The 14,820-nt window shown below is 38.8% G+C and overlaps 1 protein-coding gene across 7 annotated transcripts in view; it reads left to right on the top strand.

Annotated features, from left to right (window-relative positions):
• Nucleotides 1–1,428: 1,428 nt before the first annotated feature.
• Nucleotides 1,429–14,820, top strand: part of ERCC6 (ERCC excision repair 6, chromatin remodeling factor) — a 71,723-nt gene continuing 58,331 nt past the window's right edge. For 5 of the 7 annotated variants that reach the window (XM_011355406.2, XM_011355404.2, XM_011355408.2 and 2 more), the window contains exons 1-4: nucleotides 1,429–1,562; nucleotides 6,097–6,532; nucleotides 8,306–8,426; nucleotides 10,308–10,416. In XM_011355406.2, coding sequence (XP_011353708.1) covers nucleotides 6,111–6,532; nucleotides 8,306–8,426; nucleotides 10,308–10,416 — 652 coding nt within the window. In that variant the 5' untranslated portion in view covers nucleotides 1,429–1,562; nucleotides 6,097–6,110. Of the gene's footprint in view, nucleotides 1,563–1,811; nucleotides 2,016–6,096; nucleotides 6,533–8,305; nucleotides 8,427–10,307; nucleotides 10,417–11,134; nucleotides 13,386–14,820 lie in introns of those variants that run through there. The other 2 variants (XM_011355405.2, XM_023527963.1) reach the window with 2 other exon arrangements.

Here is a 14,820-nt window from a genome sequence, read left to right as displayed (position 1 = left end):
ACTAAAAATCTCTCCATTTCTTATATTCTGTCTTAGTCCATTTAGGCTGATAACAAAATACCACAGACTAGGTGGCTTATAAACAGTCTGGAAGCTGAGAAGTCCAAGATAAAAATACTGGCAGATTCAGTGTCTGGTAAGAGCAACTTCTTGGTTCGTGGATGGCCATCTTTTTCACTGTCTTCACACGATGGAAAGAGCAAGGGATTTTTCTTTTACAAGGGCATTCCTAAGCGCATGAGCTAAAAGAGGGGTCCTGTGTATTCAAGTGGGGACAGGAATCATCAAATTCTGAGTTATTGCTGCTAATGTGAACTTATTACATAGTGGTTGGGAACCACTATGTATCTGGAGGAAATTCTGCTTTTAGATTCAAGTTTGAAAACTAATATCTTACCAATTGCTTTTCTAGTCTCAATATTTTATTCACAAGACCAATAGTATTATCTATTCCTTTAAAAAAAACAAGTTACATTTTTGTGTGGGATTACAGGAAGCATATGTATATTAGCGTTGCTAACAGGAGAGATATGGTGGTATTACTGAGCATTGCCAACTGCACTTCCAGTCTTCAGAGCGAGTAAGGCATTTCCCTACTCAGGCTCCAGAGATCCTGCCCACAGTTCCGTCACTCCCAGAGGACTTTCTGGCTGTGGCCCCTAGAAAAATCTATCCTCTCCAAGCACTGGAATCTCTGGGCTGAGAGCTGCCATTTGGTACAGTTCCCACCCATCAGGGCTATGCCTTCCTCAAGAGAATCTCAATTTCCTCCCTTTGTTCTGAACCTATGTGTGGACATTTTGTTTTTTTAAATGCTCCAAGCTAAAATTCTCACCTGGTTCAAAATCCTCCTCATCAGTTTGACTTGAGGACCGATATTAAATGATTGACTCACTAATGTAACCAAGATATTCATATAGGCCCACTATGCACATACACTGCCTTCACCCAGGGTGTGTGTGTTTGTGTGTGTGTGAGAGGTGGAAGGGAGTACAGACCTAAGTCCTCTCCCTATTTTTCACGTGCTCACAGCCCTGTCAAGTGTCCAAGGGAGGTCACAGTGCCTCCTGCTTGTGGCTACTGAAATGTTCGGTGCTCAAGCCAGCTCCCTGCTCCAAGCTTACTTTCTTTTTGGGAGTTCGCGGTTAATTGTAAACATTTACAGTCGCACGGCCTACTCGAATACCTCTCTTTCTCTTTCTGGAAACATGTCTTTTAATCCTTATAACATCCTTACTAAAGAGGCATTTTCATAAGGAGCGAAGCACGGGTCTCAGGCCACCCAGCTTGGATCAGAATCTTACATTCCGCTCGGAGGCAGAAAGGCGGGGCTTCATCCTTCGCTCAAACCACGTGGCGCTGCGGGCCTTTCCAAACCAATCCGGCAGTCTAGCGCGTGCGCTGTAGTCCTCACCCGCGCCAGCCCTTCGAGTCACTGTTGGGGGCGGAGCTGACGGCCCACCCAGGACGCATGCGCTGTGGCCGCTCCCAGTCGAAGTTCTTGGCTGCTGGTTTTGGAGTCAGTGTCTACGTTTCCTAATCCGCGGCCGCGTGGCTCTGGGGTGAGTGTTTGCGCGGCCGGGTTGAAAGTGGGGCGGGGGATGTCCTGGCCTCGCTCGGGCTCCCCAGGCAGCCGCGGCCCTACTTTGGGCTCCTGGCCTCCCGTCGCTGTCAAAGAGCCTGTCTTCACGAGCTGCCAGCCCTCAGGCTTGGCGCGCGCTTTCCTTCCGGGCCCACCTGTGGCCGGAAGTGACGATGCGGCGAGCGCTCACCTGTGGCGGCTGGGATCTTAACCTCTGGCCCGGCCCGGGCCAGGCTAGCCACCGACGAAGCTTCAGCTTCTTGGCTATGTGTTAGACCCCCGCGCGCAGGCTCAAGCTAAGCCTGGGCCCTGTTTGATCGCGATTAAACACCGGAATTATTCGAAAGAGAATCGGGCTAAATACAAGTCGAGCGCTCAGGGCATTGATATAGTCAAGTAGGAGTATGTGAAGGAGGATTGAGCAATTCTGCATGTAAGTGCTGTAACAGTGATTTCCCACGTAGCATCCATCGTCACTGCCGACATCCTCTTCTCAGCTGCTGTCACTTTTCATTTGTATGTCTCCTGTCTCCTTGTTGCATTGTTTCCTTCAATCCGTTATTGATACAGTAATTAATTGGGTCATGACATTATATTTCCATGTTTAAAACTCTTCAGAGTCCTTCGATTGCACTTGGAGTGAAATTCAAGCTTTGTTTTCCTAGGCCGTATGTGATCTGGTTCTTTTCTGTCCCGCCTTTTCGCTTATGCCCTTCCTTCTCAGTTATGTATGGATGCAGCCATACCTCCAAACCAAGTCGTTCCACAGAAACATCAGTGTTAAAGGAGAGGACAATGAAGATACTGTTTTTTCAGGTGATGTAAGCCTTGCAGAGTATCAGAAGATATTCTTTGAGATTTACGCAATGAGCGGAGTCCTTAACAGTTTCTTTAATTTAGTTATTTATGTAAAATAAATAATCACTGTGCTTCAGCCTTCTTCCATTTTCCCAAATGCACCAGCTCTTAACAGCCTTAGAAATTATACATAACTGTTTATTTACAAAATGTTCACTACACTTTTGGCCTGATTAACTCCTATTCATTCTTTGGTTACTTTATCAGTGAGGCCTCCCTGACCTCACATCTACTTCCTCAGTGTCAATTAGGTGCCTATTATTTTGTCATAAAAAACCCTGTACTTTCTTCATACAGCAGTTACCACAATTACATTTGTGTGTGTGTGTGTGTGTGTGTGTGTATATGTAAATATATATACACACACATACATATAGTTTATATATACATGTGTATACATAAATACGTATATATATAATTCTTAAAGTAAGTGTCTTCCCTTAGAGACTCTAAGCTCTATGGGGCAGAAACTAGTTAATCTAGTACATTGTCTGGTGTAACTGACTCTCAATAAGTATTTGTTGAATGGATGATTTATTTCACTTTCGAAAATCTTTACCTTCTGATGAGAACTTCCTAGTTTTCAACTCTCCAGGAAATGTGCCTTTGGTCCACAGTCTGTCTGTCTGTCTGTCTGTCTGTCTCTCTCTCTCTCTCTCTCTCTCTCTCTCTCTCTCTCTAAGTGGCTTCTTGATGTCTTTCTTCCTTCCTTCCTCCCTCCCATTCTCCCTCTCTTCCTCTTCTAGTCCCTTCTGACTTTTTTTTTCCTACCCAGCTTGGGCCCTAAGGTCAGTAACTTGAACTATTCTCCTTAGCATCTTTACCCCATGTCCTTTTGTCCTTCTGCTACTTCTGCTCTAAAAACCCCAATAGTGACATTTACCCTGGGACTGTTAATAACTGACGGAGGAAATGTTACTTCTTTGGGGATTGTTGGCAATATATGGTTTGGGCGGGGGCTCAGGTAGTCCCTCCACACCTATCACCAATGTTGTTCCCCATCAGCTTTTCTCTTCTACTGGACATTTATTTCAGATTCTTGTTCTTCTCTAACCTGCATCTCAAGCTTGTCCCCTGACTCAGGAAATGTCCAAACTTCCTACCTTATAGGATATTTTCTCTGTGGTCCACCTCAGCTTCTCTATTCTGTACCTACAAATTTAGGTACAGCAGGAGTCAGAGAAAGATGTGTTGTGCCTTCTGTTTACTTCTGTACTTGATCTTTTCCTGCTTCTGTCTCTTATAAACATTCTGTGTACGTTATCTCTCTACTCCCCCTCCAGCTATTACATTATAGTTTTTCTTGACCTAATTTTCCTCCCCTAGCCTATTATTACTTTATCATTCCAGCTGTCTCCCTTCCACAGGCAAGCTCTTTTTAAAGGATGGGCTACCTGCTTGTATCCTCTGTTTCCTCATTTACTCACTTAACTCACTACAGTCTGGTTTTTGTCTTCATTGCTCAACCGAATTGACCTGCTAATTTCCAAATCCACTGGACCCTTTCTAGTTTCCTTATGTAAACGTGCCACATCAGTTTCCACTTTTAACCATTCCCTCTTTTCTGTTATTAGTTGTCTTCAAACATCATTATTTTAACCTTATCTTTATGCTACAATATTTTTGGTTGAATTAATGTCTTTTTTAGCTGAAAAATAAAGACTTGCATGCATATAAATAAAAATGAAAATAGTTGTTAAATTTCAGCTGATATTAAGGCACTGAGCGAGAATCCTGCCGTCTCTGTTGAAAATGGAGACTGGTTAATGATAGAGCACTAAGCTAATCTTTTCTCCTGAAAATAATCAGAAGGCCCCAAAATGAAGGAACTTGCTTCATGTTGTTTACTTTTAGCCTTTCATTGTTAGCCTCTTCTTACCTTCTAAAAGGATCTCTGGTACCTCTCATAGCCTCGTGATCCTAGGAGCTGTTTGCCCTGGTCATGTATCCACATCTTTTTTCTCTTGAGCCCAGATTTGCACTTTAGATTGCATCCTGGGCATGTTACTAGAGGTTTTAAAAGCTCTCTCTCTCCCTGCTTCCCATCTGCTTCCTTTCTGAGATAATCATTTTTTGTGACTGAATTTACCAGTGATTCAGTTGTTCAGACCAGACTTGTTATTTAAGACCATCTCTGAACCTGACTTCCTTTCAGCATATCAAACCTTCCTTTCCTGTGTATCAAACCTTGAACCATGTGTAAATCTTAGCTTGTACCTCTTTCTTGGACTCCAGATCCAGTGCATTGTCCCTTCTTCTGTGTCCACATGGTCTCTTGTCCATGTCTATTCTACAGATGCCCCACTTTCGTAGTCTTGACACACTTCTCCACTAGAGAGTGAGCCACTCAGGGCAGGATCCTGGCATATCTGTATCCCAGGGCTTGGCTGCTGGGATTGTTTTATTTAATGAGGAATGAGTGGGGCTTATTGGGGGAACTTGTCATTTCACGGAAATAAAGTTTCAGTGCTGAAAGAAACCGTAGTTTTTTTTTGACAGTTAACTTAAAAGCAAGGCTGTCTCTTGGTCATTGTGTTGCTTTTTAATCTACTTATTAGGTAGAGTTATATAGACAATATGGTGAATACATTTTCATTCAAAGAGTTTCTGAGTACTTAGAGTAAAATGTGAAAGTTCTTCTTTATTCCTCCCTGCCCTTTCTGCTTCCCCCTCCCAACTATTGAAGTTTTAGTGTGTATCTACAGATCACTTTGAATTCATTCTATACATACAGATGCAGATATTTTTTTTCAACATAAGTGTGTTCATACTATGTGGCCTTTTTCACTTTACTTTTATATCAGCACCAGTGGATATGTTTACTGCCTACTGCCTACATTAAACTATTAAAAACATGCTACAATAAATATGCTTGTACATGTGTAATTCTCTGGAATAAGTACCTAGTCATGTGCCTTTTAAATCTTAATAGATATTGTTAAATTGCCTTCCAAAAGAGCTTTACTAATTTATATTCTTACCAGCATTGTGTGAGAGTGGATCTTCCTGGTCTATACTGGGTATTATCCCGCTTTATGTTTTTGCCAACCTGATGGGTTAGAAATTATATCACACATTGAAATGAAGTTATTTTTGAGAATATTTTAATTTTTCTCAGATTATAATTTGAGTGGCACTATGATTATCTCTTGTTCAGAGTTTGTGTTTATTGGAGTAAATGTTCAACCTTAAAGTTCTAGTGTCAGATTCCTACAGAAGCTCTCCCCTTACATCACTAGATCTAACTCTGTGTGTTACAGTTGATCGTGCTGCTATAATGTATATCATTTGTGCCATAATGCAGTGAAGATACTGACTTGGAAAGCAGCAATCAAATGACTTAAGTTGATTTGGAGACGACCCTGGGTGTCTCTCAGGATTTTGGATGCCACCTTTCTTAGCTGGCTACTCAAAATGCCCTTTTTTGATGAAACTGCTTTTTTGGGGGAGGGATGTCAGTTTTTCTTATTTATTATTAGAACTCAAGAAGATATATAGCTTTTAAGAAAAAGAATACTTGGGAACTCGTATTTATGTAATTGGAGGATTATTACTTGATCTTTTGAGAAATCAGTTTGCTTATAAAATAAGAAACTAAATAACTGTCAATTCTATATAACTAAAAGACTTATCGAAAAAATTTTTTTTCCTTTTAGATAATCTGTAGAGGATGCCAAATGAGAGAATCTCCCACTCAAGTCAAACTAAGGAGCAAGACTGTTTACAGAGTCAGCATGTCAGTGATGATGAAGAAATGACAATAAAGCAAGAAAATGATGGTGATGCAGAGATGGAAGAAAGCCTCCCCTCTTGTTCCTCTACTAATGGGCCATACACTTCCACTGAGGGGTGTCTGTCGGAAATTCTGAGGAGGGGGCCTGCCCTGCTGCACATCAACAGACATCAGATCCAGGCGGTGGAGCCGAGTGCACAGGCCCTTGAACTGCAGGGGTTGGGTGTGGATGTCTATGACCAGGATGTGCTGGAGCAAGGTGTACTTCAGCAGGTGGACAATGCCATCCATGAGGTAACCCATGCCACCCAACTCGCTGATGCAGAGAAGGAATATCGGTCAGTCCTGGATGACCTCACGTGAGTGTGGACCATCTTCTCTCTGATTGCAGAGTTTGTGTTTACATTTGATGGAGAAATTCAGGCAATAGCTGTAGTATTTCAGAAATTTAGGAGATTTATAGAACTCCTTATTCAGAGGATGGGGTCAATTAGGCAGTCCTAGACCTCGTGTTTGAACTTCAACCCTTTCACTCTGGAGCAGCATTGTACATAGTAGTTAGGGTCTCAGTCTAGTTCACAGTGGCCTGTTCATGTATAGTGTTCTAGTGAGAAGTGACCCTGGACTCACAAGAATATACACAAATGCTTTTAAGGAGAGATATACCTACAGTTCTGATGTGTCCTACTCAAGATACTGAGAACATATCCACCCCCTCACATTTTTCTCTATAGTTTCTTTCCAGTTTCTTGTCTCTAAATCGAGTGTCAGTCTTTTGGTAATTCTTCAGATTTGTATTTCTTGAAATAATGAGAAATACCTCCCTGCTTTTCCTTTTTTCTGTCTACTTTTGACACTGTAAGGGAAGAAGAAGATCCATGGAGATTTCATTTGTTTTAGAGGAGAAACAGACTTGAGCTCTGTTGAACATAACACATTGTTGGGGAAGAGGGAGGGTCTGGACCTGGGCTAGAAGAGGGCTGGAGGATTGAGCTCACTCTCCATTGCTGGTCTTTTCTCCCTTGGCCAGTGTTCCAGACAGTGTCAGGTGATCAAGAAAGGAAGAGGAGGACTGGGTGGAAGGATGGTGCAGTCTTAGATGGGTGTGAGGGAGGGGAGAGGAAGGAGGAATGTGGAGCTGTGGCTACCCACTGGGAGGAATGTGGAGCTGTGGCTACCCACTGGGGAAGGCTGCACATGAGGTGTGAGTACCTCATCTCTTTGTAATGAACACTCCTTTTACATTTGACCTTAGAAATGTGTCCACTGCTTATGGAGGTATGGACGTGACAGAGCAGAGTGCTGCAGTCACAAGGCAGGCTAACACTAGGTAGATGGTTGACACATGGTGCTTAGACCACCAATAACTTGTATTGATAACATCTTTTATGCTAAAATCCATAAAGGATATAAATAGCAAATTATACAAATGTCAAGATTGAATTTGTGTCTTGAAAGTTGGGAGTTACCTATGGTGTCTATTTTAGGAGTAGTGTATTATAAATTGATTTTTTTTTTCCTTTGCCCTGCAAAGTATAATGCCTTAGCAAATATGTTTTCTAGTCATGTGAAAGAAAAGTATTGTCACAGATGTCTGACATATAAGAAAATGTTTAAGCATTTTTAGTACTTTTCCAAACTTTGATAGACTTCCATGAGCTTTAGAAAGCAATGTATAGGTTGTTGATAATAGGGGGTGGCTATGTATGTTTGAGTCAGGGAGTTTATGGGAAATCTCTGTACCTTCCTCTCAGTTTTGCTGTGAACCTAAAACTGCTCTAAAAATAGTCTTTAAAAAAAGTCATGTATTCATTTTTTTTATATAAAAGGACACATTCATTGCACATTGTTTTAACACAAGTCTCTTGAATAAAGTAGAATGACTGAATCAGCTTACAAAGGGGAATGAGCTAATTTAAATAAGCCAGATGAAAGAAAACACTAGTAGTCATCTTAAACTTATAACGACTCTTCAAGTTCTATTTGTGGCCAACAAGAAAATGCATTCTGGTTTAGTTTCTTTTATCTTTTAGCTAATAAGTAAAAATAACATGTTTTTAGTATTCTCTCTTAAATTATACTATGAAAAATGTTATCAGAGTGGAAAATAGACATTTTTTCTTATTTTTCAGGTCATGTACGACATCCCTAAGGCAAATCAATAAAATTATTGAACAACTTAGTCCTCAAGCTGCCACCAACAGAGACATCAACAGGAAACTAGATTCTGTAAAACGGCAAAAGTATAATAAGGTGATTCCAAATAACACATTAAGTATTGTATTGCATTTTTGAAAAAGTCATCATTTAGGCTCATTTAATATTTAGGAAGCATTCTGAAAAGTACTTAGAAGATGTAAAGCAAATATTTCTAATAGAAAATTTCAAATTCCTTTTTGTATGTTTAATTTTTCAGCTGTTTACTTTTAACATCTGTTAAAGAGTATTTTTAAAAATATACACATAAATACTCATACATATTCGAGAAAAGTTCCTTTTTTAGCTTTGTGTGCCTGCTCACTTGTGTACTTTTATAGTCTTTCTAGCTTGATCATTTTCTTTTATCCAGCTTAGGCTCCTGTTTGGTATGCCAGTCTCTACTCAGTCTCCTTGTCTTATGAGAACTGTTTTTTTCTGCTTAGCTCCTGCTTGCACTGATTGTTTACATTCTATTTCCTATTGATGCAGCCATCACCCCTCATACACTTATATGCACTGTTCTGAGAGGCTGGCCTTAGGTATTATAGTCATCACCTAGCCACACTGCATATGCACTTAGAGTTGTAGAATTTATGGGTAGAGAATATCTGTTACTTATGACATTGTTTTTATGAGGTTTGAAACACTTTTTAGAATTTATGTACGTTTTGTGAAAATACATTGCAGCAGGTAGGAATGACTAGTTTTGATCATTTTACTACTAGATATCCTTGTGCTTGCAATTGTTTCATTGCCGTTAGAGTCCTTGCATCTTTCATTTAAGCTCTACTAGTTGGGGTGTGTATAGATTCAGTTCTATCTTTTGCTTTCTACTCACTGGTCCATTATATTTACCACCCCATCTTCTATCACTTACCTCCAGAATAGCAGCCTAAAAGTCACAACTAGCAGTGGCTTGAGGCAGCTGTGGTGTCTCCAAATCAGAGAGGATGGGGAGCATCTGGCCTCTTGTGGGAACATGTAAATTAATGTGCAGAGACCTTTTCTGCCTTTGGGTTTCTGGTAGGCTGGGGTTTCAAGGAGAATAGAGGATCAGACTTCAGGCTGCTTTAGGTAATAGGCCAGCTCAATTATATTTTCCTATCTTCCTTGAGTAGCTCTTTGATATTTAGAGATAGACTATTCAGAGAGAAAGGCTGTTTTAAATGAGATTTTGCTGAGAAAAATTGCAAGAGAAAACAAATTACAAATCATAGCATGGTCTTTATATTCAGGATTTCCCCTTGCCCCACACTCATATTTGGTATTTAAACATTCTTGACCTTAGGAGGAACCGGATATCAAGAGGCCTACTTATTTGGGGATGGCCCCATATCTGAGCTCTGGTGATATAGAGGGTGACAAGATGAAGAGTCTGGGATGAGTTGGGTAAAAGGATATGTGAGAAGATATTTTTGTTTTACAATTTTGTGATTGGGTAGAATACTATAAAGGACAATCAAAAATATGGTAGATTATCAAAGGGGACTGACTTTTTCAACCTTTGAACATTTGCGTTTCTGTTTCTTATCCCTACAGCCTATTAACCTTTTATAGCCCATTGGCCGCTAAGGTCAGAAACACAGAAGTATAGTGATTTACCTAGTTTTTAATGGGGGAACCAAATAGAGCAGCTCCACCTCCCAAATCAGCAGAGTCGGTACACGTGAACATCAGCGCTTGGCACATAGAAAACTGTGTGCTGCCTAGTCAGGAGAGCGGGCAGGGACAGCCTGATGGAAATGCTTTGAGGCCTACTTCCTTCTCGAAAAGTGGCAGTTGCTCATACAAGGTTCTCTGTAGTAACAGTAATATATGGAATTTCTGTTTTATTTTGCTCTTGATTAAAGTTTTTAAATTTTGTAATGTTGTCTTTTGTATTTAACAGTAAATCACTTCATTGCTGTTTTCTGTGTTTAATATTTACCATTTAAGGAACAACAGCTAAAGAAGATCACAGCAAAACAAAAACGTCTCCAGGCCATTCTTGGAGGAGTGGAGATAAAAGTTGAAATAGATCATGCCAGTCTGGAGGAGGATGCAGGTGAGGATAGTGGGAACAGTGTCTCTGTGTTCTTGAATTGATGCCTGATGCCTGTAGTCAGTGGAGGGTGTCTCTTCAGTCCTGGCGTGAGTTTTGAGAAAAATATATTTTTTTGCCTTAGTGTTATACTGATTTAGGAAAATTTTATTCTCTATACTTGTAGAATCAAATCTCTTTTTAAGTCACATGGGGTTTTTAGAGAATGAAAGCAAATTTTTAACTCAGTCTACTATTGGCAGCTAGTGCACATTTATTATTATGTTTAATAAATTAGAAATTTTAACATTCTTATATGGTTAATTTCTTAAAGACAACATCTTGCTTGAATTACATTTTGTAAGCTCAGCATCATCAGTCAGCATTCATAGAATTGCTTTCACATATCTTTTTGAGACATTAGGCAGACTTTCCAAGTATCAATTTTTTGTTTAAGAAAAGACACTTTCATTCCGGTTATACCATGACCATGATTTTGTTGGTATCACCTCCTTGGATGGGCATCTTTTGGAAGACCTTTTGGGAAAATGCATAAGCTCTGAAATAAAATATCTCTACACTATGTATGTATATGTATGTTTAGAAGTTGTTGGTAGCTGTTTAGTTGTTTATTACTTGAAATATAGATTAAGGCTTCTTAGCATTTAAGCTCTTCAAGCAAATATTTTCTACTAGCTCCAGAAATTTATTCAATAAGACAAGAGAATTATGAAAAATTAATTGAGCAATAGAAAAAAATAATAGATGTGCTTTTAAAGTTCAGTCTTTCAGAATTTGTTGGACGTATGGCCAGTGCTTTCTGCTACTGAGGTACATATTTCTCACTGGTAACAGATATTTGTTCATGTTGGGCTGCCTAAACTAGCTGATAACTTTCACCTCCTACTGCTTCTTTGGTAAAACTTTGCCCAAGATTAATAGTTACTTCCCCAAATCCAAAAGCCTCTTTTCACTCTTACTCCACTTGGCCTGTATCAGCAATTGATATTTCTGTGCCTTCCAGGAGCCTTTTCTCTCCTGATTTTCCTTTTGGCCTTCTGACCATTTCTGTTTAGTTATTTTTGACAGGGTTTTATGGCTTTATTTTAAATGTTGATTGTTCTGAGGATTTCTTGCTGATCCCTTTTTTTTGTATCTCTTCCCCAAATAATCTCATCCACTCCTCGTAGCTTTTGGGGGCACCTAGGTTCTAGTATCGTACAAATCTGTAGACCTTTTTCTGTTCTCCTAGTTCCTATTATATTTCTCCATTGGAGGCGTCAGCCAGCACTTCAGACTCATGGTCTCTCTATTTTCCTCCCTCCTTTGCCCTTCTGGATCTCTGGTGCCCTGTGCCCTATTTGGAGAGGCAGTGGAACAGAGTGTCTAGGAGTCCAGGCTTTGTGCACACCAGCTCTGCATTGCCAAAGTGTACACCTTGGTGCATTTCTTAGCCGTTCCATATTTGTTTTGAACTCGTGAGGTAGGCATAAGTATGATAGACCTTCATTTCTCTACTCATGTACTCCCCTGAGGTTTCTTTTCCCCTGTTCTCCACATAGTGATCCATTTCAGAGATTGTTGTGAGGATTATCTGTTAAAAAATCCTTTCCTGGAAGTAGGTGGGGTACACTTCGCAGCACTTGGCTTTGCTCCTCTGCTCTGGGATGAAGTGACATGCTCATCTCCTTTTCTGTTAAACATTGTACTGGACAATGTAGTAATGGAAGAAAAATAAAAAGCATAACAATTGAAATGAAGAAATAAAACCATTAATATTCACAGAATACATGGTTGTTTATGTAGAAAAGCCAAAAGAATCAATGGATAATCTGTTGGAATTAATATGTGAATTTGGCAATATCTCTGAATATAAATAAGTCCAATATATAAAAATCAGTCATATTTCTATATACCAGCAAAAACAAAAAATTTAATAAAGATGCCACTTACAATCAAATACCTAGAAGTAAATCTTAGCAAAAAATGTTTCCTACAGTGTTTTCTATATTAAAAACTAGAAAATGTTATTTAAAAATTAAAGAAGACTTAAATAAGTGGGAAAAAACACACCATGGTAATGGATCAGGAGATACGATATTGTAATGATATCAGTTCTATCCATTTGCAGTTTCAGTGCACTTCAGTATAAATTTTAGGGGGGTTTTTGAGGGAGAAGGTGTGGAGTGAGAAGTGTAGGAGGCATTAAACAGACTTACTCTAAAATTTATATAAAAATGCATTGGGCCAAGAATAGATAAGGCAATCTTAAAGAACGAAGTATCCAGACCAATTATTAAGCTATAGTAATTAAGTCACTGAGTAATGGCACAGTGATGGATTGACCAGTGGAACAGAATAGAGGGTCTAGCAAACAGACTCATCTATATATGGTCACTTGATTTATGACAGATGTGGCAGTGCAGTGCTGTGGAGAAGAAACATCTTTTTAATAAGTGTGCTGGGTTAATCCCCATAAAGATAAAATGAACCTTGGCCCATTATACCATGTACAAAAATAAATGCCAAATGGATTGTAGATCTGAATGTGAGTGTTAAAACAAAACTTTTACAAAACTTTTAACAGGAAAACATTTTCATGATTTTGGGCAAAGACTTAATGAGACACAAAAATGCTCACTGTAAAGGAAAACTTCTGATAAATGAACTCTATTACAACTAAGAAATTTTGTCTATCAAAAGATAACATTGAGATAGTGAAAGGCAAGCTGCAGAGATGGGGAAGACATTTCCAATACAAGTATCAATCAAAGGACTTGAACCCAGAATATCTAAAGAACTCTTAGAAGTGTCTCTTTTTTTTTTTAAGGCAGATATCCTATGAGAAAAATGGGCAAAAGACTTGAACATTTTCTTCAAAAGAGGCTATCCAAAAGATCAATAAATCCATGAAAAGTTACCATAGTTCATCAGTCATCAGGGAAATACAAATTTCACCATGCAGTAGTAATGCTACATGCCTACCAGAATAGATAAAATGGAATGGCAAGAATGTGGACTAATTGAAACTCAAACATTGTTGGTGGAACTTAAAGTTGATAGGACCATTTTGGAAAACTGTCTGGCATGTCTACTAAAGCTTAACATATCCAAAGAATTATATGCATATATTATCAAACAATGTATACCAGAATATTCATAGCAACATTATTTCTAGTAGCCAAAACCTGGAAGCTACCCAAATGTCCATTACCTGTGGATTGGATGAAAGACTGTAGGATAGTTATGTAATAGAATATGATAGCAATGAGAATCAAAACTGTAACTATATTCAATAAGTGTGATTCTTATAAACATAAGGTTGAGCAGAAGAAGCCAGACATAAGAATATGAACATTTCCATTTACATAAAGTTCAAAGTCAAGTATAACTTGTTTATACTGTTAATAAGTTATCTTGCAGTGGGGTGTAGGCTTGGTGGCACCAAGAAAGGCACATCTGAGGTGCTAGTAATTTCTGATTCTTGATCTAGATGCTGGTGTATGGATGTGTTTTTTTCTGAAAATTCTTTGAGGTGTATATTTAGGATTTGTGTACTTTCTGATGAAATTATTTTTCATTGCAAGTTTAATGAGAAATTGGCTGGTAGTATTGGCCTAGAAGAAATGTAGATTTTAGAATATGGATTCCTTCCTGTTAAGCCTTACTTCTTTTGGTATTTTGGCAATGTACCAGTAAAGTAATCTTGCCAGAAATTAATTTCAGTTAATAAAAGAGGGGTGATTTATGGGTAACTTTATATTATTATGCCATAACTTCCAATTTTAGTACATCTCTTTAGCTGGTTAACTTCACACACCTAACATTGTTCTGTCCAAAAGACCTTTTTGCAATGATGGGGATGTTGTCTGTCTGTGTTGTCCATTATGGTAACCATTAGCCCCACATGGCTACTGAGCACTTGATATATGGCAGGTGTAACTCAGGAACTGAATTTTCAACTTAGATTTAAATAGCCACATGGTAACTATTATATTAAACAGTACAGATTTAACATTTATATTTTACTTATTAGGGGCATGCTGATTCTTTGGCTGTCTCTTTTCTGTTTTTACTGTGTCTCGATTTAAGCCCACCTAAATGCTGGTATTAGCAATGACATGGAAACTTGGAAGATTGCTTCCTCCCAGGTTACTCTTGAATTGACGAGGAAACAGCTAAATTTATCTGTCTGTATGTATGTTACATATGATTAGGTCTGTCTTTGGATGCACGGAGAGTATATTTATAATGCCATATCTTGGGAAAAGTTATTGAGAAATCACCTTTGTGAACAGGGGTATATTAAAGGTGGCATGATGAATGTTATAATAAAGTTTACTTTAATCTTTATAGATAATATGCTTTAGTACAATATTTTTTTAATATGGCTTCTTTGTAAGTATCTACTATTGAACAAGTGAATAC

This window comes from Pteropus vampyrus, unplaced genomic scaffold, assembly GCF_000151845.1.
Source record: "Pteropus vampyrus isolate Shadow unplaced genomic scaffold, Pvam_2.0 Scaffold20, whole genome shotgun sequence".
Lineage (NCBI taxonomy): Eukaryota > Metazoa > Chordata > Mammalia > Chiroptera > Pteropodidae > Pteropus > Pteropus vampyrus.
This window is presented reverse-complemented; position numbering and strand designations above follow the sequence as displayed.